This window comes from Orycteropus afer, unplaced genomic scaffold (assembly GCF_000298275.1).
Source record: "Orycteropus afer afer isolate SDZICR_OR568_19922 unplaced genomic scaffold, OryAfe1.0 scaffold00020, whole genome shotgun sequence".
Classification (NCBI taxonomy): domain Eukaryota; kingdom Metazoa; phylum Chordata; class Mammalia; order Tubulidentata; family Orycteropodidae; genus Orycteropus; species Orycteropus afer.
In genome coordinates, this window is record NW_006921607.1 from 7,639,150 (window position 1) to 7,662,589 (window position 23,440).

At 56.0% G+C, this 23,440-nt stretch overlaps 1 protein-coding gene across 1 annotated transcript in view; it reads right to left on the bottom strand.

Moving 5' to 3' along the window:
- Nucleotides 1-23,432, bottom strand: part of NOL4L (nucleolar protein 4 like) — a 155,510-nt gene extending 132,078 nt beyond the window's left edge. Inside the window, exon 1 of the mRNA XM_007934548.2 lies at nucleotides 23,124-23,432. Within this exon, the coding sequence (XP_007932739.1) occupies nucleotides 23,124-23,162 (39 nt within the window). The 5' untranslated portion in view covers nucleotides 23,163-23,432. The remainder of the gene's footprint in view (nucleotides 1-23,123) is intronic.
- Nucleotides 23,433-23,440: the final 8 nt, after the last annotated feature.

The following is a 23,440-nucleotide window of genomic DNA, read 5'->3' on the forward strand; positions in this document are numbered from 1 at the left end:
TGAAGGGGAGGAGGGAGGAAGCAGGGCAGGGAGGTGGGAGAGGAGGGGAGAGGGGAGGGAGGGAAGGAGGGAAGGTGGGAGGGGAGGAGGGAAGGTGAAGGGGACCAGGGAGGAAGCAGGGTGGGGAGGTGGGAGAGGAGGGGAGAGGGGAGGGAGGGAAGGAGGGAAGGTGGGAGGGGAGGAGGGAGAGAGTCTTTCACTGAGTACTTACTCTGGATGAGGCCCAATTCTAGGCACATGCCGAGCCCAAGCCCACTGCCATCTAGTCAATTCTGACTCATACCGATCCTCATTGGGTTTCCAAGGCTGTAAATCTCTACGGAAGTAGACTGCCTCATCGTCCTCTCGAGGAGCAGCTGGTGGGTTTGAACCACTGAGCTTCTGAATGGCAGCCAAATGCCTTACCCACTACACCACCAGAGCTCCAGTATCTCAGTTATTCCATTCCACGGAGGGCAAACCAGCTCAGGTTCAAGGAGATTATTCCTCTGTCTCCCCTAAGAGTCTGGGGCAGTGCTAAGCTTCTCCCACCAACTGTGATGCTAACTTGGCACTACAGGGTCCCCAAGGGCTGTCTCTGGGCCTGCATTCCTTGTGTTCTCTGCCCGAGCCAGCACAGGCCCAGGCAGAGGCAGTAGTGGCAATAATAGCAATAGTAATAACACCTGCTGATTAGAGACACTGCTTGGTGCCAGGCTCCAAAACCCACACAACTCCAAAGTTTCATGTGAGGACACCAGTGCCAGAGAGGCAAAGGGTCTTCCCCAAAGTCACACAGCTGAAACACCACAGGGCTGGGATTTGAAGCCCATGATCAAAAGGCCATGATGTCCCAGAGCCCAGGACATTGCCTGGTCTCCCGGCCAAGCTGGCACCCGCCTCAGGCAGCTGTGGCCCCAATTCCAGCCACCAGGTCCTAAGCTTGTCCCCGGCAGCTACCTGCTAATTAGCCAGGCGGCTTCTGCTGGCTCAGTGGCTGCTTTGGAGCAATTCTCCCAGGAAGGGCCAAGCTCGCAGGAGCAGGAAAGGTAATTGCTAATTTGCACAAGACGAGACAAAGGGGAGAAAGGCGCCCTTGGCTATCCGGGTACAGCCTGAGCCGAGCCTCTGTCCCAGAACTACCCCCCACTCGCCACCTGCCAGAGCAGGTGCCCGAGAGACGTCAGTCTGTCCACACAACACATCTACTGCAGGTCACCAGGCCACGCCCCAGGAAATGCAAAAGAAAGGACAGCCCTGGCACCCTTTAGAGATCCCTGATGGCACAACGGTTTGTGCTCAGCTAAACCTAAAGGTGGGCAGTGTGACTCCACCCAGGGGCACCTCAGAAGGAAGGCCTGGCAATCTGCTTCTATTAAGATTACAGCCAAGAAAATCCTATTCTGGAACACACAGGGCCACCATCAGTCAGGATCAACTCAACGGCAATGGGCTTGGGTGTGTTTGTTGGCCATTCTTTGGCGTACTGCAGGAGGGGGTGGGCAGGAAGGTCAACAATTTCAAAAGCAGGAATGAACCCTGTAAGGGCTCTGTCATTTACCAGGCACTTCGTAGGAGTTGCTCGTGGGTTGATACTGTTTGCAGCCCTATTTAAAGGCGAAAAAACTGAGGCACAGAGAGGTGAAGCAACTTACCCAAGGTCACACGCTGGGAAGTAAAACAGCAGGGTTTGAATTCAACCCATCCAGCTCCAGTGCTTGGGCTATATGCACTGTGTTCTAGGCTGAGAATGTCCAGTTCAAATCTCCCACTTTGCAACTAAAGAAACTGAGGGCAAGAGGCAACATAAAGTGCCCGGCTACCGCTGCCAACCTAGGGAGCTCTGGTAGCGTAGTGCCTAAGGCACCTGACTGCTAACCAGAAGGCTGGTGGTTCAAACCCACCAACCACTCCTCGGAAGGAAGGTTGGGCAATCTACTTCCATAGTGATACCGCCTCAGAAATCCAAGGAGGGGTCGCTATAAGTCAGATCTGACTCAACGGCAAACAACAACAACAACCACTGTCAACCACTTGGAGGGGGATCAGTGCAGTAGATCCTGGATAGAGTGGGAGAAAAACGTTGAACAAAACTCAAAATCATAAAAAGACCATGCTTACTGGTCTGATAGAGACTGGTGGAACCCCCAAGACTGTGGCCCCTAGTCACCCTTTGGGCCTGGAATTGAACTCACTCCTGTGGCTTCTAGCCCAATGACAGGCATATAGGTTGAACATTTACACCAAGTAGGTACACTCCTCGGGAGCTCTGGTAGCATAGTGGCTAAGGCACTTGACTGCTAACCAGAAGGCTGGCGGTTCAAACCCACCGGCCACTCCTCGGAAGGAAGATGGGGCAATCTACTTCCGTAGTGATACTGCCTCGGAAACCCAAGGAGGGGTCGCTATGAGTCGGGGCCGACTCGATATAACAACAACAGGCACACTCCTCAGAACAATCAACCACGGGAGACCAGAGGGGCAGTATTTGCACAGGGAGACAGCTCAGGGGGCAGCAGTGCACAGGAAAGAAGGACACAGGGAAAAGGTAACCACAGGAAGGAAGTGGGAAGAGAGCTGTTACATTATGGGGATTACAATTAATGTCATGAAAACAAAATGTGTATGAACTGCTGAATGAAAAGTGAATTTTCCCTGTAAACTTTCACCCAAATCACAATTTTAAAAAGAGAGAGGGGCAACATAAAAAAAAAAAAAAAAGCACGGCTTTGGAGTCCCTGCTCTACCTCCTCTGTGCTGTGTGTCTGAGGAAAACTAACCTCTCACAGTGCCTCAGTTTCTTCATCTGTAAAATGGACCTAGAAAGCCCTGAGTTGTGTGGGCACTGGGCAGAGGATGTGTGGGGCCTTAAAGGAGCTGAATAAAAGAGTCAGATGGTCAGTCCAGTGTCCCACAGAGAGCTGATGGAGGGCAGGGCTGGAAACTGGGGCCAGAGCCCCCATGAGAGGACGCTCAGGCTGCAGTGAGCAAGGAAGCCGAGACTGGCGGACAGGGCCTTCCCTCCAGGACTGGGAGGTCACCATGGCCAGCAAGGCTGGCCAGAGGAGGAAGGGAACCTCCAGTGCCAAGTCTACCTGCCAGGACCTGCCTGAGCTGTGACCAGCTCCCTTGGAGGAACGGCCAGTGCTGGGGCTTGACGACGTCAAGCAGAGCCAGGTCCAGACCCTGGTCTTTACACATCAACCAGGCCTGCCCTTCTCTAAACCTCACCTTCCTCACTGGTAATGAAACCCACACAGTGCTGTCCTGAGGCTCAGGGGGGCTGACTGAAATGGGGCATCCAGAAGGCGAGGCACTTGGGAACGGGCTGCAGGGGAAAGAGTCTAGAGACCCAGCCCTTCCTCTGGACCTCTCGAACGCAACGCATCGAACTGCCGCTGTGGAGTCGCATCCGACTCATAGGACCCCTCCTTGGGTTTCCGAGGCGGTATCACTATGCAAGTAGATGGCCCAACCTTCCTTCCAAGGAGTGGCTGATGGGTTTGAACCGCCAGCCTTCTGCTTAGCAGTCAAGTAAGTGCCTTAGGCACTGCACCACCAGAGCTCCTGGGCCTCTCAACATCCTTACAATAAATAGATCTCCTGAGCCACCAAGCCACACCCTTCAAAACCTGCCTGGGACCACAGATCTGAAAGTCATTATCACTGCTTGGTATACACATGTCCGTGGTGCATGTGTGCACGTGTGTGCACATGAACACTCATGAGGGGGAAAATGGGCACTAATCTCCATGTACTCTCGACCCCCTTAGGTTCCCTCAGTCAGGAGACCTAAGTCCTTCAATGCCCTTCACATGTCACTTTTTTAATGAGGCCCTCCCTCTCTGGCACCCCGCTTAAAATTCCAACATCTCCCACCACAGCATCCTTGACCCCCCCGCAATCTGCTTTATTTTTCTCCATAGCAGTCACTAGCATCTCACAGACTATCTGACACCTCTATCAGCCCTGCCTCACTGCGACCTGGGCGAGTCACTCACGTTCTCTAGGCCTTAGTTTACCCCTCTTTAAGTTGGGGGTTATTATTTCCTGCCCCACCTTCCTCAGGGGGTTCTTAGAAGACTCTAGTGATACGACACACTCCCAGCAGTTGACGAAATGATTCAAAGCCACATACACGTTGAACTTTTGGTTTTAAACATTTATTGAGCACCTCTTGCAGGCCAGGTACAGTGCTGGGCACTTCCACTCATGCTTCTTGGCACGTTTCCTCTAAGTCCCATCACAACTCTGACCTTCAGGGATCATTCTGTCCAGTTTGTAGAAGAGGTCACTGAGGTTCAGAGAAGATGAGCCCCAGTCACACAGATGGAAAGTGGTGAACCCAGGGCTCAAACCACGGCCCTCTGAGAGCCAGCCACTAGGAGTGAGGAGTCGGGGTGATGGTACTCACCATGGGTTGCTACCAAGCCCCAGTGGGTCTTACAACCACCCTATGGATTGGAGAAATGGCCTCTGCCCCAGCTTTCACTTGGATGGGCTGGGAGGCTCAGAAATCATTTTTTCTGGGACCTATGGTTCTGAAGGAGCTCTGATGACACAGTGGTTAAAGCATTTGGCTGCTAACAAAAAGGTCAGCAGTTCAAACCTACTAGCAGCTCTGCAAGAGAAAGATGAGGCAGTCTGCTTCCATAAAGATTTACAGCCTTGGAAACCCTATGGGGCAGTTGTACTATGTCCAATAGGGTTGCTATGAGTCAGAATCAACTCGATGGCAGTGGGTTTGGGGTATGTTTGTTTGTTTGTTTAAGGTGTTGAAAGGTAAAATGTGGTCTTTGGATTCCTAAATGCAAGGGGTCAGGGGAGCTAGAGACACTGGCTTTCTCACTGTTCCTCAAACCCACCAGGCATACTCCTATCTCAGGGCCTTTGCAACTACTGTTCCCTCTGCCTGGAAGGCTTTTCTACCAGACCCTGGAATACCTTGCTCCCACACTCAGGTCACCCTTGCAGTGAGGCCCGCCCTCCCTGACACCCCGCTTAAAATTCCAACCTGTCCCACCCAGCACCCCTGACCCCCTGCACTCTGCTTTATTTTCCTCCATAGCAGTCACCACTATCTAACAGACTAGACTGGCTCTTTCCTCACGCACTGTGTGGTGTCAGCAGGACAGGGATCCCATGTGTCCACAGCCGTGTGTCCAGATCATGGCACAACGCCTTGTCCAGAGCAGGTGCTCAGTCCATTCGAGAACAAAGTAACCAAACTGAGGTCCAGAGAGGGAAAGTGGTGGGGCTCTCAGGTCACACGGAGAGGGCAGAGGTAGCATGTGCGGCCAGGGCTTGTAGCCCCAGGCCCTAGCTTCTGTCGCCGGTCTCCCCTGGCACGGGATAGGCTTGAGTTTGCTAGAACTAGGAGTCCAGGAGCCTGAATCCTGCCTCCCTCCCTCCTTCCCTCCCGATAGGCTAAGGGCCTGGGAGTCAGCAATGGGTGGAAAGACAGCCTTGCCCTGGATAGGGCAAGCTGCCAAGGGGGGGAGGTATACAATATATCCATCCAGGAGACCCCGGCTCCCATCCTAGACCCAGAGACAGGTCTAGGAAGAGAATTTTCTTTTCTTTTTGGCCATCTTATTTAGGGGAGAGGGTCTTCTCCCCGAAAAGGATCTACAGCAAGAGTGACAGTCCCTTGTCTTTCTGGTGGCCTCCCTAGAGGGCCAGTCTCATTTCCCAGATGAGGTGCTGAGGGCAGAGGAGCAAGGACACCCTTTGCTCAAGCTGGTTGGAGCAAAGCCAGGGCTCTAACCCTGCCCAGGGCCCTGTGCTGGGTGCTGGGTCCAGGAAGTGAGGAGGGGACCTGCCCAGGCTGAGGGCAGGAGCTTCTAGCTGGAAGTGACAGGTGGCTTGTAGTTGGGAGCAGCTGCTGGTCAGCCAGCCTGCCTGGCCTCACATCCAGGCACTGCCCTTTGCTCTCACAGGGGCCTCAGGCAAGCTGTGTAAGATCTCAGTGCCTCACAGGATTGCTGCAGGGGGGGCAATGTGCAAACAATCGGAGCCACTTAGAACAAGACTGGCACCTAGTGAGTGCTCCATAAATGTGAGCTGATACATCACCACCACCACCATCACCACTGTTGTTATTGTTGTTGCTGTTGTTGTTGTTGTTGTTGTTGTTGTGCCATCGAGTCGGACCCAACTCAGACCCAACTCATAGCGACCCCTCCTTGGGTTTCCAAGGTGCTAGCACTACGGAAGCAGATTGCCCAACCCACCATCACCACCACCTCCACCATCACCACCCACCATCATCACCACCCACCATCATCAAATGTATTGTGTAGCATCTGTCCCCCACATGAACCCTGCGCCCCACCAGGGCAGGAGCCACACCTATAGGACTCATCAGTGCACCCCAGGAGGCTCTCTCCAAGTAGAGAAATGAATAAATGACTGAATGGGTGAATGAATGATCAAAAGGCTTTTAATGAGAGCAAAAGAGCTCACAGGAGGAGGAGGAGACTGTTGGGTCCACACCTTCAGCTCCCAGCCCCTCCCTGCCTCATTCCCATAGCTTCCGTTCCATTGGGTAGAGACTCCCTGTGCCTCGGACCACTCTGTACACCCTGGGCCAGACTCAGCTCTCTAAACACTTCCCTCCCCGTGTTGCTCCTGCTCTGTAACACTCACTGGCTCCCACTGCCTGGGAGATGACTTATTGGGGCCCCCACTGTGGGGCCACCTAGCCAAATTCTCTTCCTGCTTCCAACAGCTTGTGCCCCTCCTTACTTTGGCTTCCCAGTATCACCAGGAGCAGGTCCAAACACCTCCACATGGGATTCAAAGCCCTCCATGACCTGGCCCAGCTGGCCCTGCCAGCCTCCTGACACTCAGCCCGAGGCCTGAACCACCTGCTTACTGAGTAGGTCAGAGAGCCCCTCAGAAGGACCACGGGCTGCTTGAATACAGGACCCCAGCCATTACGCCAGCCCTTACGTCAGCCCCACAATGGCCCAGGTGCTCCATTTAGGCAGAAACTGAGGCACAGAGGAGACTTAAAAGGCTTCAGACATTCATTTAACAAACATTTACTGAGTGCCTATTCTGCACTAGGTGCTGGAGACACAGCCGGGAACAAGACAGCAAATGCCCTGTCCTCATGGAGCCCACCAGCAATACACAAACAAATACAGCATTTGTCGACCAGTGATAACAGCTCTGAAGTCAGAGTAAGAGGCCAGTAGGGGACAAAGGGCACTTTGGAAAGGCAGCCAGGGAGGGCCTCACTGAGGAGGTGACATTTCAGCAGAGCCTGGTGAGGGTCAGGGGAACAGCCAGGACACCCTTGTGGCTTCAAGGCTGAGGAGGTGGAGCACGGGGCCAGAGCTGGGCCTTGTGGGCCACGGTGGCTTTTGCCTGCAGGGCCAGAAGGAGCCACAGAAGGGTTTTGAGTAGAGAAGGAACATGGTCAGTGTGAACACGGCTGCACGAGGAGGGGAGGCAGGAGACAGGAGGCGGAAGGGTGATGCACTATTGCTGAGGAGAGGTAATAAAAACTGAGGTAGGGAGGAGTTCCTGGGTGGCCCAAATGGTGAAGCACTCTACTACTGGCCAAAAGGTTGGCGGTTTGAAGCCACCCAGGAGTGCCCTGGGAGAAAGGACTGACAACGAGCTTCCAAAGGTCGCAGTCTTGCAAACTGTACAGAGCACAGCCATACTCTGCACGTGAGGAGTCAGGGTCGCTATGGGTCGGAATTGACTCAACTGCAACTAAGAACAACTCCAAAAGAAACAAACATTAAAAAAAAAGAAAAAAGAACAGAACCAGGGTGGGGGTGATAGAGAAAGCCCTGCACACCATCCCCAGAGCTCCCCTTCCCTGGGCAAAGGGGCTTCAGAAGAGTCCGGCGGGGGCAGTGGGCCTGGCACTGGGCACTCCGAGCGGCACGGGCAGACGCGGCCTCCCTGAGCTCAGCAGGCCTGGCACTGTGAAGCCAACCAGCTGGCTGACACACCAAGCCCCAGGTTGCCCTCCAACTTCCAGCCAGTACAGGCAGTACCCAGATTACAAACCAGTTCTACTCCTAAATCTGTCTTTCTTTAAGTCAAATTTCTTTGTAAGCTGAAATAGTCTGATATCGTTTATATTCAATGTCAGTTAATCAAATATTTGTCTTAGTATATTGTTGTTGTTGTTGTTGTTATGTGCCGTCGAGTCGGACCCGACTCATAGCCACCCCTCCTTGGGTTCCTGAGGCGGTATCACTACGGAAGTAGATTGCCCAACCTTCCTTCCGAGGAGTGGCTGGTGGATTTGAACCGCCAGCCTTCTGGTTAGCAGTCAAGTACCTTGGGCACTACGCTATCAGGATCCCCTGTCTTAGTATATAGCATATACCAAAACCAAACTCACTGTTGTTGTTGTTGTTGTTGTTGTTGTGCCATCGAGTCGGACCCAACTCAGACCCAACTCATAGCGACCCCTCCTTGGGTTTCGAAGGTGGTATCACTACGGAAGTAGATTGCCCAACCTTCCTTCCGAGGAGTGGCTGGTGGGTTTGAACCGCCAGCCTTCTGGTTAGCAGTCAAATGCCTTGGGCACTATGCCACCAGAGCTCCCATATAGTATACAGTGTGCCTTTCTATGCATAAAGAACATTAAAGAAAAACTTTCAGATACAAGAAAACATTTTTAACAAAATAATGCAGTACTAATAATATGCTTTATGTGTGTCACAAAGTAGCATCCTTTAATTATTGCAAACTGTTGTATGTACCTCAAATTTTTAATATAATAGGCTTTATTGGACTTGGTTGGTGACTACAGGTTATACGTAAGTTGGATGTTTGCAACCTGGGGGCTGCCTGTACCCAGCACCTGGTGCTCTAAGCCCTGACAGAGCTGAGACTAAGTCTGTCCTATTCACCACCACTGGGGTAGGACCTAGAATAGGTACTGGCACACAGTAGGTGCTCACTAAATCTTTGTGGAATGAATGAACAGGGCCTGGGATGTAGCAGGTGCCAATTATAGAGTTTGCTGAGTGAAACAATGAATCAATCAACTGCCTGCGACCCTGTATTATTTCTAGTTATTTCTTGTGTTAGTCTGGGTCCCTTAAAGTAATCACAGCTGCTGCTGATCTCAGAGCCTTCCCATGAACCAGGCCCCAGGCAAAGTGTCTTACCTGCATCCAACTACCTGCACAGCAGGTTCGGTTGCTATGACCCTTTTACAGAGGAGGAAACTGAGGCCCAAAGAGGTTAATTAACTTCCCCAAAGTCACTCGGCTACTTGGCAGCACAGCCAGAATGCAAACCCAGTGCTGGGGTCTTCTCAGATACACTTTAATACCTCTCAAACCAGGATCTTATCATGATGGCACCATCATCCCCAACTCAGCTGTAATTCCCCAGAGGGGCAGGGACCCAAAGGTGAGGTCCCTTACAGGCAACTCCATCTTCTATCGTGTCTGAGCAACCTGCCTTGGTTCCTGCCAGCAGCCTGGCATCACCTTCATGGCGAGGAAACCAAGATTCAGAGCTTGAGGACTTCTCCAAGATCATTAAGGCTGAGAAGTGGCAGAAACCAAACCCACTGCCACTGAGTTGATTCCAACTCATAGCGACCCTACAGGACAGAGTAGAATTGCTCTACATATAAGCAGACTGCTTCATCTTTCTCCCATGGAGCAGCTAGTGGGTTTGAATCACTGACCTTTTCATTAGCAGACCAATGGTTTAACCCCTGTGCCACCAGAGCTCTTAGAAGTGACAGAGGTGGACACCAAATTCTGATCTCCTGAGGCCTGGCCAGGGGCTCTTTCCACAGATCCCCTGTCCCCTTCTCTACCTACTCCCACCCAGTGTACCTAGCACAGAGGCAGGACACTGAGTCCCCAAACCATGAGCCTGGATGAGGCAGCGGCTAGTTCCTGGGGTGTATGGAAAAACCCCCCCATGCCAGAGGCCATTCTCAAGATCTGGGGCCGCTTTACTGAGGCTGACCTCTCACCTCTACCTCTTGCCTGGAAGGGCAGAAGTCACAGAACCTGAGCTTCAGGACCTGCAAGGCGCCCAGCAAGGAGAGCTGAATGTTTAAAACCATGTCCACAGTGAGCACAGCTACCCACACACAGTAACAATGACAGCAACGACTGCCAACACTTGCCAAGCACTCAGCCATAGCCCTGCTGCATTCTGCTAGGCCTTTCAGACCAAACCCACTGCTGTGGAGCCAAATCCGACTCACGGGAACCATAGAGGACCAAGCAGACCTGACCACATACGATTTCCAAGGCTGTAATCTTTATGGAAGCCGACTGCCACATCCTTCTCTTGCAGAGAGGCTGATAGGTTCAAACCACTGACCTTTCAGCTTGCATCCGAGCGTTTAATCACTGCACCACCAGGTCTCCTTTTGCTAGGTCTTCAGACTCCCTGAATTCTCACACCAGCCCAGTGAAGCAGGTCCTATTAGTACTCTCATTTTTTAGATACAGAAACCGAAGCACAGATAGCCTGAGTAAGTTGCCTGAGTCACACAGCAAGTGAATGCAGGATTCGAACCTAGGCAGCCCAGCTCCAGAGGAGGACCAATAAGGGACTGGATCTCTCTGGGTCTGGCTGGGGAACTGAGTGGTGGCGGGGCTGGGCACTTATTTCTCTCTGTGCCCCTTTGGGAACCGCTGATACCTTTGATCATGCACATGTATTACCTTTCAAAACAAACTGTCTCTGCACTTTTGCCCACATTACCGCTCCTCCTTCCTGGGATGCTGTATCCCATGACGGCCCAATTCCTAGCTTGTCTGTGCAGGAGAGCCCTCCCTGGCTCCACCCTAGCCTCTACAACACACTCTCCCTACCCTGACCCCCTCAGTGCCATCCAGGCCAGGCAACTGCCCGCCCCGCCTTCTCTCAAGGCAGCTGCCATTGGTCCGGGCCTGGGTGTGGGCTGCCCCTCTCCCCATAGGCCCCGCCCCACTGAGAGCAGAGCCTTGGTTCACAGAGGTTTGCACAGCCCTGCCCTGCTCCAGTGAATGTGGAGCTTGCAGGGTAACTGACTGGCCACAGGGCTCCACGCCACTCCCTTGCCCCTCCTGAGCTTCAACATCCCTTGGTGACTCTGGAGGGTCAATCTTTTGTGTGCTAAGTGGTATGGCCCAGGGGCAGCATACACTGCTACACAGACAGACAGCCACCTCCGCATCGTGGATAAAAGCACCATCCAAGCCCACATAAGAACCACAGCGGACCCAGCATCTAGGCTTTACACTGCCAAGAGGATGGCGATTCAGGAACGGAGAGCCGCGGACATGACACTTCACCGAATGAGCGCAAAGCCCTTTTCTGCCTCTTACCAGCTGTGTGGCCTCAGGCATATTCCTTAACCTCTCTGAATCTCAGAATTCTTACTGGCAAAATGAGGATCATAAGGGTACCTATGTTTAGACACTCACACGGGTCATGCACAGCTTGTGGCGCTTCCTAAGTACTCGATAGATACTAGTGGCGTCATGATTAGCACTGTTTGGAGCTCTGCAGCAGGCACTGGCTGAGCAATGTATGTGAGTATCTCAATTTTTCCCTATAACAACCCAGAGGTGGCTGATAGTATCGTGCTCTTGTCATTTTACAGATGTGGAAGTGAAGGCTTAGAAAGTTCGAGATGTGCCCAAGGTTGTGCAGCTGTCTGGGGCACTTGGACTCGAGTCCAGGACTGTCGGACCCAGGGAATCACTCCAGCTCTTAGCTCCATGATGGGCAGCCTAGACTCTGCAAAGCCCACTATCCTTCCCTCCTTCCCTCGACGGCCAATTTCTAATCGAACCAACAGGAGTGCTGGCCTCTATTTCCCACCTCTGCTCTCTGGCTTCCACCAAGGCCTTCTCTCAGCCAGACCCGAGGCAAGGAGGGAGCTACAATCTTCTGGGTAGACCCGACTGACCACTCCGTCCTCCATGACACCTTCCCCTCCAGTGACCCTGCCCACACTTCCTGCCTGCTTCTCCTCTGCCTCTCTATCCACTGCCCCTTCTAAATGCCATGCTCCAGTGTTGCCCACCCCTGCCCCAGACTCTACACCCTTAGGTCCAGTTGCCACCGGCCATGCCAGTGGGAAACAGCTCCCATTTCCTGTGCTGAACATCTGACATGGAGTCTCTCTTCACCCTCCCACAGCAACCACATAAGATAGGTAATACCACTGGATCCATTTTACGCAGGAGGAAACTGAAGCTCAGAGAGGGGCAGTGACTTGTTTCAAGGACATCCAACTAAGAGCAGCAACGTGTGAATCAAACCGGAGCAAGGGGGCTCTCATCAACAACGCCCGAATGGGCAGCACCGCCTCCCACGCCTGGTGAGAGTTCAGGGTTACTGATACAATCCCAGCTGGAATCCTGACTGTGGCTCCTTTTAGGGAGGGCTTGGCTATGTGCACATCTTGGACATATAAATGAATCCACAGCTATTATTATCCCATTTCACAGAGGAGGAAACTGAGGCTGAGATAAGTAACTTGCCTAAGGCTGAATGGCAGTATAAGTATATAATAAAATGATAAGTAACTTGCATAAGGTAAATGGCAGAGCTTGGACGCGGTCCCTACTCCACAGTCCCTGACTCCATGCTCCCTGACTCCACGCTCTGTTGACTGCTCCCTCACTCCACACTCTGTTGACCTACACAGCCTCAAATCCAATGCACTCAAAGACTGCTCACCCCTATCCTGCTCCTGCCCATCTGGGGCTCCACAGGCTTCCCAGCCTGAACCCTCTGAACTGCCTCCCCTCCTCTTCCCCCTTGGCCCAGGCTCTCAGAGCCCATCACAAAGGCCTCCTAACCACCCTTGCCGGGCTAACAGCTGTCCGGCTTGGGATCTTCAGAGTGGGGAGAGGCCTTCCAAAGAGCGCTGAGGTAAGGCAGTGGCCCCCATTGTGTGACCTGCCCGGGCGACTTGGAGGGTTATCAGCCCCTTACACAGACAAGGTCAGGGAATCAGAGTAGGCGAGCGGCTTGTCCAGAACCACACAGTTGGTGGGTGGCAGAGATAGGGTCCAAATACAGGTCTGTCATTTGTCACATTACTCCCCAGTCCTCCTTTTGGTTGCGGCCCAACACCCCGACCCAGTCAAGAGGCCCTGCTTCCTGGGCAGACGCCCCTCCACATCCCCCCTCATTGTGACAATCTGACCATTTAAGCACGTCACATGGATTCTCTCCTTTAGTTTCCCCAACAACCCTGTAAGAGCAATACAATCATCAGACCAATTTTTCAGATGAAGAAACTGAGGCACCAAGCGGTTACTTAGCTGGGTGCCCAGCAAAGACTGTGCCTTGGTTTGCAAACCTGTAGAATGGGTGCATAATGACCTCTATTTCCCAGGGTGGCTGAGGACTGAGCAAGACTGTGGAAGCCAGGGGCCTTTCAAGACGTACTTGGGGTACTCTCAGAAAAGGCTGGATACCTGAGCATGTTTTTCCTGACCCTCCAACATCTAGTTGGGGCCCAGTCTGCGTAAGGAAGGGCCCCATGGCGCCCTTCCTCAGCCTAAGGAGAAAACGATGAGTCATCGCCCAACCACAGGCCTCCCAGGAGCCTGCATCAGGTCCCAGCCCGGGTGGGAAGGGTTCCAGGCTGGAAAGGGGGCCCCCTGAACTGGAGGATGCCCTATCTGGCCCCACTGAAGCCTGAGTCACCCGGTATCCTCCAAGGCCTCCCACCACCACACAAGTCAACCTTGGGGATGGCGCACTGGTTCTGCTCACCAAACCCTGCCCTCCTGCCTTCCGTCCCAGGTTTGGGTGTCAGCCTGCATTTCATGGTTTCCTAAAATGGCCCTTCTTCCCATCCAAGAATCCTGGGATCAATCCCGACCCTCAAGCCTTCCTCACCCCACCTCCCGCATCTCCCAATCCAGGCCATTTCACCCCTTGTCCTTAGTGGGAAGAACCTCCTCTTCATCCCAGGCCTTTTCTCTCCTGCCCTCCCCGTTTCCTGGCACGTTTTCCCTCTCTAGAACCACAGATTCTGAGGGCTCCTAAAACCCAAATCTGACCTTCTCTCCCCACTACTTAAAAAACCCTTCGAGGACCTCTCTCCCCTCCCTTCCTTGATGCTCTTGCACTAGCTCTTCTGAATGGCTTTCCAGATTCTTCCCTTCACTCTGACCCCAGACAGTTTCACCAGCTCATCCCCTCAGGACCCCACAGCCTCCCACGGGCACCCTATTCGCCAGCCCAGCAGTTCCCAAGTAGATATGACCATTACCACCCATTTAGAATGTTCTACAAAATACGCTTCTGCAGGCAAGTCAGCCCCCCAACGCCATCAGTCACAGCTTGCACTGATCCCACTGAACACTGTCACACCCCCTAGTCCTTACCCACCATTCCCACCCCCTGGAAGGAGCGTCCCCTTGTTCTGCTCTGGCTGGAAATTTCTTTTTGGGCCTCAAGGTCCAGCTCAAATGTCACCTCCCTGGCAACTTCCTAGACACCCTCAGGCAGGAGGGGGGAGGCTTGGCTTCTTGAGGTCTCCTGAAGACAGAACTGTATGAGACCACAGTTCTCCAACACCTGCTCTGAGGCATCTGCTACCCTCCAGGAAGGGAGCCCCTTAGAAGAAGGGGCTATTCTGGGCCCTGGGGATACAGCAGTGAACAAAATAGAAGTCCGCCCTAGTGACGTTCACAGGCTTGTGGGAGACAGATACTAAACATAAAACAAGTAAAAAAAAAAAAATACATATAATGTCAGAGGATGATAAGGGCTATGGAGAAAAATTTAGTAGGAAAGAGAACAAGAGAGTGGAGCAGGACATGAGGAAGGGGGCCTAGGGACCTAGGATGGTCCTGACTGTGTGAGCAGGGAAGGCCTCTCTGAGGAAGTGATATCTAAGCAAAGTCCTGAAAGAGGAGAGAGAGCAGGCCATGCGGAGGGAACAGGGAGAGAGCTCCAGGCACAGGCAACGGGCGACTGCAAGGGCCCTCTGGCAGCAGCGGGCTTGGTGAGCTTGCAGAATAGCAGGGAGGACAGTGAAGGGCCAGTGGACAGAGGTGAGATCAGCGGGCAGAGGGGCCAAGTTAGGCAGGGCCTACGAGCCACGGTGAAGATCTTGGCTTCTGCTCCGAGAGAGATGGGAACCGTGGAGGGTTCTCCTTAGGCAATCTGATTTCTTTTCTGCCATTTCTGTGTGAAGAAGGGACTAGGGATGGAAGTGTGGCCACAGGGAGCCTAGTGGGAGGGGCGGACACATCTCCAGGCCTGGCCCAGGGTGGAGGCAGTAGAGGTGGTGCCAACTGGTGGGATCTGAGATGTATTTTGGAGGTAGAGCCAACAGAACTTGCAGATGGGTTGGATACAAAAGGTAGGGGGATGGGGAAGGTCTTAAAGAAATGACTGCCACGTGTATGGCTTGAGTCACATGAAGGCAGGACATGCCCTGATAGGGAGAATCAGGGCAGGAGCAAATGAGTATGTGATGAATGAATGAATGAATGAATGAATGGGCTTTGGACCCAGGCAAACTTTGGCTCACTTAGCTCTGTCACTGGTAGGACCCTGAATGGGGTCCCTCCACTCTCAGCCTCCACATCTGCAAGCTAAGGAGCCTGATGTCCAGGGTGACCACGAGGACTGGATGCTGAGGGGCAGGGTGGATGACCCTGTGGGCCTCACAACGAATCCAGCTTCCCAACCCCTCTCTCTCCCACCCCCAACCTCCTTGTGGCCTGCTCAGCCAGGTCTGCAGCTATAGTGGAGATGGGAGGGAAGGGTTGGGTAAGAGAAAGGGGTGGCGTCTCCCCCCACACCTGGTGGCTCTGGGCAGGTGGGAGGACAGCCTTCTACTCTGGGAAGCTTTTGTGAAGTGCCCTTAGGCAGGGGAGGGGAGTCATAAGCCTGGGGGGAGCTAGGGCACCCCCTACTGCCGTGCCCCCTCAAGGATTCTCCCTTAACGGCTGCCTCCACAGCCTGGGGTTTAGAGGGTTACACAGAGCCCAGCCACTTGCTCACTGTGGGACTCAAGAGGCTCACTGGCCTCTCTGATGCCAGGTCATGAAAGCCAGAGAAGACAATGAAAAACAGACTGCCCGGCACAGGTCAGGAGTTTAACAAAATGAGAGACACGCTCAGGACTCTGCCTGAGGGAAACAAGAAGAAAGTTGCCACCATTATGCACCTCTCTGTGTTCTGTGCAGGAGCTCAGAGGCCAGGAAAACTCAGTCTTCCGGTCCAGGGATGGGGATGGGGGCCCCTGGGAGGCGTGTCCTTCTACCTGATCAGCACCTATCAAGCCTGAGCAAGACCCCACCCTCACCCCTCCAGCATCCTTCCTTGACCTCCGGAAACTGGTACCTCCCAGAGAAGGATCCTGAGTCAGGAGAGATCACTGGAGCCTTCCTGGTGTGGTAACAAAGGAAGCTGAGGTTCGGAGCAGGGCAGGAGCCCACCAGGGAGAGACCCTGGGCCTTCAAGTTCCTGGCTCTGGGACTCACGCTGTACCTATGGCCCTCCTCAAGACTTTTCTGGTCTTCTGTTCCATTTTACACATTTCCCAGGCCCCTGATGACACTGAGGATGCAGACATGACTCAGACACCATCTCTAGGGGTTTAATTTTTGCTGCCCACCTACTGTACGTGCCAGGGACTTCAATGAGTGCTTCATCTCCGCTGTCCCACAACATCTTCCATCACTCTCCCCATTTTCCATATGAGGAAACCAAGGTTCAACAAAATCGCAGAGCAGCTAACGTTTATGAGAACCTGGTACCTGCTTTGGGCTCTACGTGCATTAAGACAGTAATCTTCGTACCAGTCTTACAAGGAGGTATTATTGTCAGCTCTGTTTTACAGACGACAAAACTATGGCCAGATTGGTAAAGAGGCAGAACTAGAATTTGAATCCAAGGCCCTGTGGCTTAAAATTCCAGTCCCTTCACCTCCCCTCTATGTCAACGTGGCCTAGGGGCAGAAAGTGGACTTGGGAGTCTTTGGTGAAAGGCTTGGTCTAGGAAGTTGTGACAGGCCCTCACCTGGCTTCCTTCTGATTCCTCTCCCGCTTAGGGGGCCAGGGACCTGGCCAGGCTTTGGTACCAGTTAACAGAGTGACCTTGGGCCTGGTACTTAGTCACCATCCTCAAATGACAACAGCCTTTTCCTATTTGCCAAACCTCCTAGAAGCGGGTCGTAGAAGCCCATTCTACAGATGAGGAAACTGACTCAGAGAGGTTAGGCAGGCTACTTGCCCAAGGTCCCACGGCAAAGGAGTGGATGAGTTGGGATCCTGGAACACACATATAGTTCCTGGTCTCCTTGCTTCAAGTTCAAAGCCCTCTATCTCAGATGGACCTATCCCACCCCCCAACAGTTTTGAGCTCAGCAAGTGCCACCATGGCAAAGGTCACAAGCTTTGCTCTGTTGTCCTTGTACGACAGGAAGTAGGGGGAGGAAAAAGACTGGAAGCAAGAAAGTGCCTTGGCCACTGTCATGGGAATAGGGACATGGCATGACCTCTTTTACCCACTCCCTCTCTCATACTCAGTTCAGCCAATTGCCAGCTGCTGAGCCCCATGGGTGGCAGGGCCATGACAGGAGCTCAGTCCACCTCAGTTATGCTGAAGGACACCCCTGTCAGCAAAGAACACTGCTAGACAGAACAGGTTTTTTCAAACAAGGCCCTGCACAAGTGTGCATGCACACACGCTCACACCCCGTGGGCTGCCAATGCCCACACCCCAGGTGCCTGCACATCTGTTGACACAGACGCTCGCCATCACAAGAACAGTCTCCCTGCCGCCTGTCCACACATGATGCCCTAGGCGCACACATTCACACAAACGCCCATCCCGCACACGGAGAGGCGCACGCATGATCACACCCACATGGCCACACCCCTGCATGCACCTGCACACAGCCCCACAAGCACACATGCATGTGCACAGTACTCAATCGCATCCCTCCAAGGTAAGGACTAGCCTAGAGAAACCCAGGTTGCTAGAAGCCAAGACAGGCCCTTGACCTTCATACCTGGACTGCCCCAGCCCCAGCCCCAGCCTCCCTGGGCCCCAGTCCTCTCAGCAGTATTCCAGAGTCCCAGATGGGCCACCCGGCTCCCAGACACTCAGGGACAGGAAAGTAGCCTATAGACACAATGAAGGTGAGCATGTTCACGCCAGGCCCTCCTTAAGGAAGAAGGCTGCATGCTGTCCCTACCCCCCAGCAGAGAGTGACCCCAGGACCCAAAGAGAGGCCTGAGGAGGCACAGCCTGACCCTCAGCAGCACCCTGGCTCTAAAACTCAGCCCCCAGAGTCCCTGGGCCCGTATTCACCCCACTCATTGAGGGTTAATTAACAAAATGGCCCACCTCTGCCACTCAGGAGAAATCTAAATGGGGCCCGGGCCAGACGTCACTGTCAATCTCCTCCCCAAAGTCCCCAAGGCCCAGGATAGCAAAGCTCCCTCCTCCCACCCACACCCATCCCTAGAGTACCAGGAAAGCCCCCAGACATCTCATAGTCCCTGCCCTGAGGCATCCCCTGTGATTACAGACATCTCCAGAAGGATTCTTCTATACTAATTCAAACTAAGGTGTAATGGACTGAAAGTTTACCGTGAAGTACCTATGGTTTTCAGAACGGATCCGGCTGCAGGACTCTTCGGGGTGGGAATGGAAATGTATACAGGGAGGTACCTGAGCTCAGGGTCTGCACCCATCAGCAGTGTGACCATGGGGGTTCCCAGCCTCCCTGAGCCTCAGTTTGCTCACATTGACGGAAGGCAGTAATAACAGCACTGACCTCTGGGTAAGTATTCAACAAGCTGATGTGTATCAGCCTCTCAGCACAGTGACAGACACACAGTAGGTGACTCAGAAATGGTCACTGTAGTGATATCTGGAGAAAAGCAGGAAATACTGAAGTATTCAACCAAAGGTCACCGCATATATTACACTGTGCTAAGTTAGAGGCCCTTTCCCGCCCAGACCAGTGGCCGCAGGTGCCAAAGGTTTATGCAAAAGCTCCAGGGAGGAAGACTTAAGACTGTGAAAATGCTCTCCACTAAATGAATGCAGTCTGCAAACTGGGAAAAGACCACCATTAGTCAATTTGGCCAGCACAACACCTGGGGTCCAGCTCACAAAAGCCTGGTGTCCAGGGTGGAGTCTGGTAATCTTGGTGTTTCCCCTTGGGGAAGGGGCTCTAATGGTGGGATTCCTGGCATCTGTGACGGACCCAGGGAGAAGCCATGGTGAAGCAAGGCAGCCGAGTCCCAGTCCTGGTCTGCAGCACTCACCCCCCCCACCTCCATCCCATAATTCCTCTCTCGAGGCCTCAGTTTTCCCATCCGGAAGATGGTACAGTTGGCCTATGAACATGGGGACTCTCTGACCCTGGGAGTTGAAAGACAGCCCGGGGCCTCACCTCAGCTGTAACCTGTGGCCCTCCCAGGCCCAGGGGACAGACCTGCTGCTGCTATGAGGCGAGAGGAAAAGGAAAAGGGTTGGTTCACTTTGTGGCCAATGCCGGAACAGAATCAGAGGGTCCTACCTCTGAGAACTTAGCTTCCCCTGCTCGGCAGCCTGTGGAGGCCAGAACAGGCCAAACACAAGAAATAATAAATCCCAAGCAGGCTTGGCCCGGCCAGGAGGCCCCGGCTCTTGTCATAAAAAGATCTTATCCCCATGAGCACCCCGTGCCTGCCCGTGGAGGACTCCGCCCTCCTCCCCTCAGCCCTCCGCCTCCACCTTCTATTTCCTGTGACAACCTGCAAACTGAAGATCAACTTGCCTCCCCCCCACGCCCAGGCTGCTGCTCGACCCCCGCCCCGCCCCGCCCCCCACTGGGCCCCAGCTGCAGGAGGCCCCACAGACTGTAATTCCCCTCGCCCTCCTCTCCGCCCTGGGCTTTTGTCACACACACCCAGAAAAGCTCAGGGCCAGATGGGACAGGACAAGTGGTGTCAGATCATCGACCCGCGGCCAGCCAGGACAAGGGCAGGGCCCCGACCACAGCACTGCATATGGCTGGAGGAGGAGGAAGGGGGGCAGGGCTGGGGGCGGCCGGAGAGCAACATGGAAGAGCGATGACACACCATGGCCAACTCTGGGGGCATGACCACGCTGGGGGGCGGGGTTTGCTCAGCAGCTGGGGTGACCCACCACCCACGTCCCCTCTTTCCTTAAGTCTTGCTGCCTGCCTGCCTGCCTGCCCTCTGGTGGAGTTCCCAAGGGCTCCTTGTACATGCTCAGCTATGCCCACTTCACCCACCGGTTGGGCACCCCTGGAGCAAGCTCAGGGTCTACGCCACACTGACCCCCCCAGCGACCACCACAAGGAAAGCATGTACCAAACAAATGCCTGTCGGACAAAGGTTTCTGGCCCAATGACCTTCACACAAACCCACCCAGGGTAAAACTGCAAGATCTCTCCTAACCGCCACCTGGGGCAATGACTAACTTGAATGGGGTGTGTGTGTGTGTGTGTGTGTGTGTACACACCACAGGCACGTGAAGACCAGTGAAGGCAAGGGACGTCTTCTGCACCTTTCAAAGAAGGTCCCATTTAGCCCCTCCCAGGAAGAGGCCATAGCTGGCCCAGCAATTCCCAGCAGAATTTGTTCCTCTTAGGTCAGTGAAAAGGCACATGGGATATAAAAATAATAACTGAGCCCCAGGAAGGTGCTTGGAGAAGGGGGTGGCAGGACGGGACTCAGGGCATCTCCTGCGGCTGGCCCCGGTTGGCTGGGCGAGTGGCAGGTAACTAACGGACTCTCTGGGGATCGCCAGGCCAGGCAGGCAGGCGTGGGGAGCTCGAGGGGCGGGTTGTCACGGGAGGGCACGTCTGTTGTGTTTGTCGCCCTCCTGGCAGCCTGGGCTGGGAGGCCTGGGTCCCCTTTCTCTGCCTCCCAGGCAGGCAGTCCCTTGGGCAGGGTTTATTATTGGTCTGAGAGCCAAGGAGGCGGCTTGTGAGGCCCCTGCTGCAAGGGGCCCACAGGGCGGGTCAGCCAGGCCTCTAGAAGGGTCTGAAGCTCTAGGCTGGGCTGGCAGCAGCCGGTCGGCGCCCAGGCCTGGATGGGGGTGCTCTGCCTTGTCAGCAGTGTGGCTAAGGGGGAAGGGTGCTGTCCCATTCTGCCCACTCCTTAGGGGAGAGGATAACCCATACAGAGAGCCAGTGAGCCAATGGCTGATGGCCAGGTCTTAGGATGGTGGTCACTGACCTCTCTACTCCAGTGCTGGGCAGAGTGGGGGCTCCTGGCTCAGACTAGAAGAGGTTAGATTGAGACTCCCAGTTCTCTGGGAGGGAGAACCAGGAGAGGGGGGCACTGCATGGCTGTAAGCACTGACCCAGGGTTGGGACACAAACCCAACCAACCAGCTGGTGGCTCACTGACCTCCAGCACCTGACCCAAGAGTGGGGTGAACTGAGAGGGGTACTGAATGGCAGCCTCGGGAGGGCTGTCCTAGCTGGGGAGGGGCAAGGACGCCCCAGTGGGAAAGCGGGCAGTGATTTGGGCTGGGGGAGAGAGGTCCCTGACTCCATCGGGGTGGGGACAATGACCCAGAGTCCCCAGCCTGGGAGAACACTGATTTGCGCGGGGGGTGGGGTAGGGATGAGGTCTGTGGCTCCCTTGGGGAAGGGCACTTGCCCCGGCTCTCCCTCTGGGAATCCGGCCCCGGCGCACCCCTCCGCCAGGCCTTCAGTTGCCGGTCCGGCCGGAGGCGGCAGCGGCGCAGATGGGCTGCCGGCGGCCGCAGCGCCAGCGGCGCGGTTATCAGCGCTCCTCGCAGATGGGCTGCCCGCCCTCTGCGCTCACGGCTCCCCACTCCCCGCGGCCTGCAGCCCCGTCCCCTGGGCGCGGGGGGGAGGCGCTTCTGGATCCGCTCCCGAGCTCCCGCCTCCCTCCCTCGCGGCCCCCTCACCCCCGCGGGCCAGGCCCGGGCGGCCGCCGGAGGGGGAGGGGGAGGGGACAAGTGCACTTTTCGTAACGACCGAATCAATTGTGTGTGAAGAGCCCGCTCCGGCCGGGGACGGGGCTGCGCGCGGGGCGGGCGGCCGGGACGGGGGAGGAGCGGGAGAGAGGGAGCGGGGGAGCGAGGGAGGGAGGGAGGCCGGCGTGGGGCGGCCCCGCTCGCGCGCTCCGGCCGGGCGAGGCCGGGTAGGGAGCGAGGGGGGCAGGGAGGGAGGCCGGCCGGCCCGGCCGGGCCGGGGGGCGGAACGCACTAAAGGAGGGTCTTGGCGACTGAAAGTTCAAAGCTCAGAGGCGCCCCGGGAACGGCCGCCCCCCCCAGCCCCCACCCGCTGCAGAACAATGAGGTCCCGGCGGGGGAGCGGCTGGGCCCGCGCCGCACGCCCCCTCCAGGGCGCCCCGGGCCGGAGGGGACGCCCCCGCCCGGCCGCCCGCCTCCTCGCTCTCGGCGGCTGCGGTTCCCCGCCCCCTCCCCCGCGCCACCCCGCCCGAACCGGGCCGGCCCGGGGGACGGGGGAGGGGAGGGGATGGATAGGTCAGGCCGCCCCCGCCCCAGGGAGGGGGGGAGCAAGGGGCCCGGGGGGCAGAGAGGGCGCCCCACCCACCCGCGAGAGGCTGCTCCTGCGCCAGGCTGCGGCTCGGGCCGCCCCTCCCCGGGCCAGCCCCGGGTGGGGTCGGGGCGCCAGTGCCCGGGCGGGCCCTCTCCCCTGGACCCAGGAGGCCAAGCGGACTCCGCGTCCCACGGCTGTCCCTGCCACCCCCCTCCGCGGCACCACCCCCTACACACACCGCCCAGCCGGCCCGGGGGCGGGAGCGCGAGGCGCCCGGGACAGGCAGCCCCAGGGCGGGCGGGAGGGGGGGCGGGAAGGCTCCGGCTTCGGAGCAGCCGCCTGCTGGCGGGGGGAGGGGACGAGAGGACGGAACATGCTGGGGTGAGCAGCCCGGGACAGCCCGCCCGGCACGGCCACAGCCCGGGCAGCGGCGCGGAGGGGGGCAGGGACGCCCTGGACCTGGAGCGCTACCCGGGCGGGCCACAGGGCGGGCCGGTGGGTAGGGACGCGTGCGCCCCGAGAGGGGTAGACACACAGACAGCCAACGGGACACACGTTCGGACACACATCCACACCCTCAGCCCTCCCTGCACCCTCCCCGCCCCCGCCTGCCCCGAGCCCCGCTGCGGGACCGGCCCACGGCCGCGGCGCGCGCACTCACCGAGCCTGTCTTGACCGGCACATACACCACTTGGCCCATCTTGGGTTCCCGGCCGCTGCCCAGGCGGAAGCCCTTGGAGCGCACCCAGAACTGGAACTTGCCTTTCTCGCCGGCCGCGGGGCCGCTGCCCGCGCCGGTCCCGCCGCCGCCCTGCAGGACCTCGGCGATCCGCTGGTATTTGCTGCGTGTCACCGTCTTGGTTTTGGCCGAGTCGCCGTAGGTGCGCAGGCACCAGTCCCGGAACTGGCGGCCCAGCTCCGAGTCCCCGGGGCTGCGCTCGCGCTCCCAGCCCCCGCGCAGCAGTAGCGTCGGCTTCG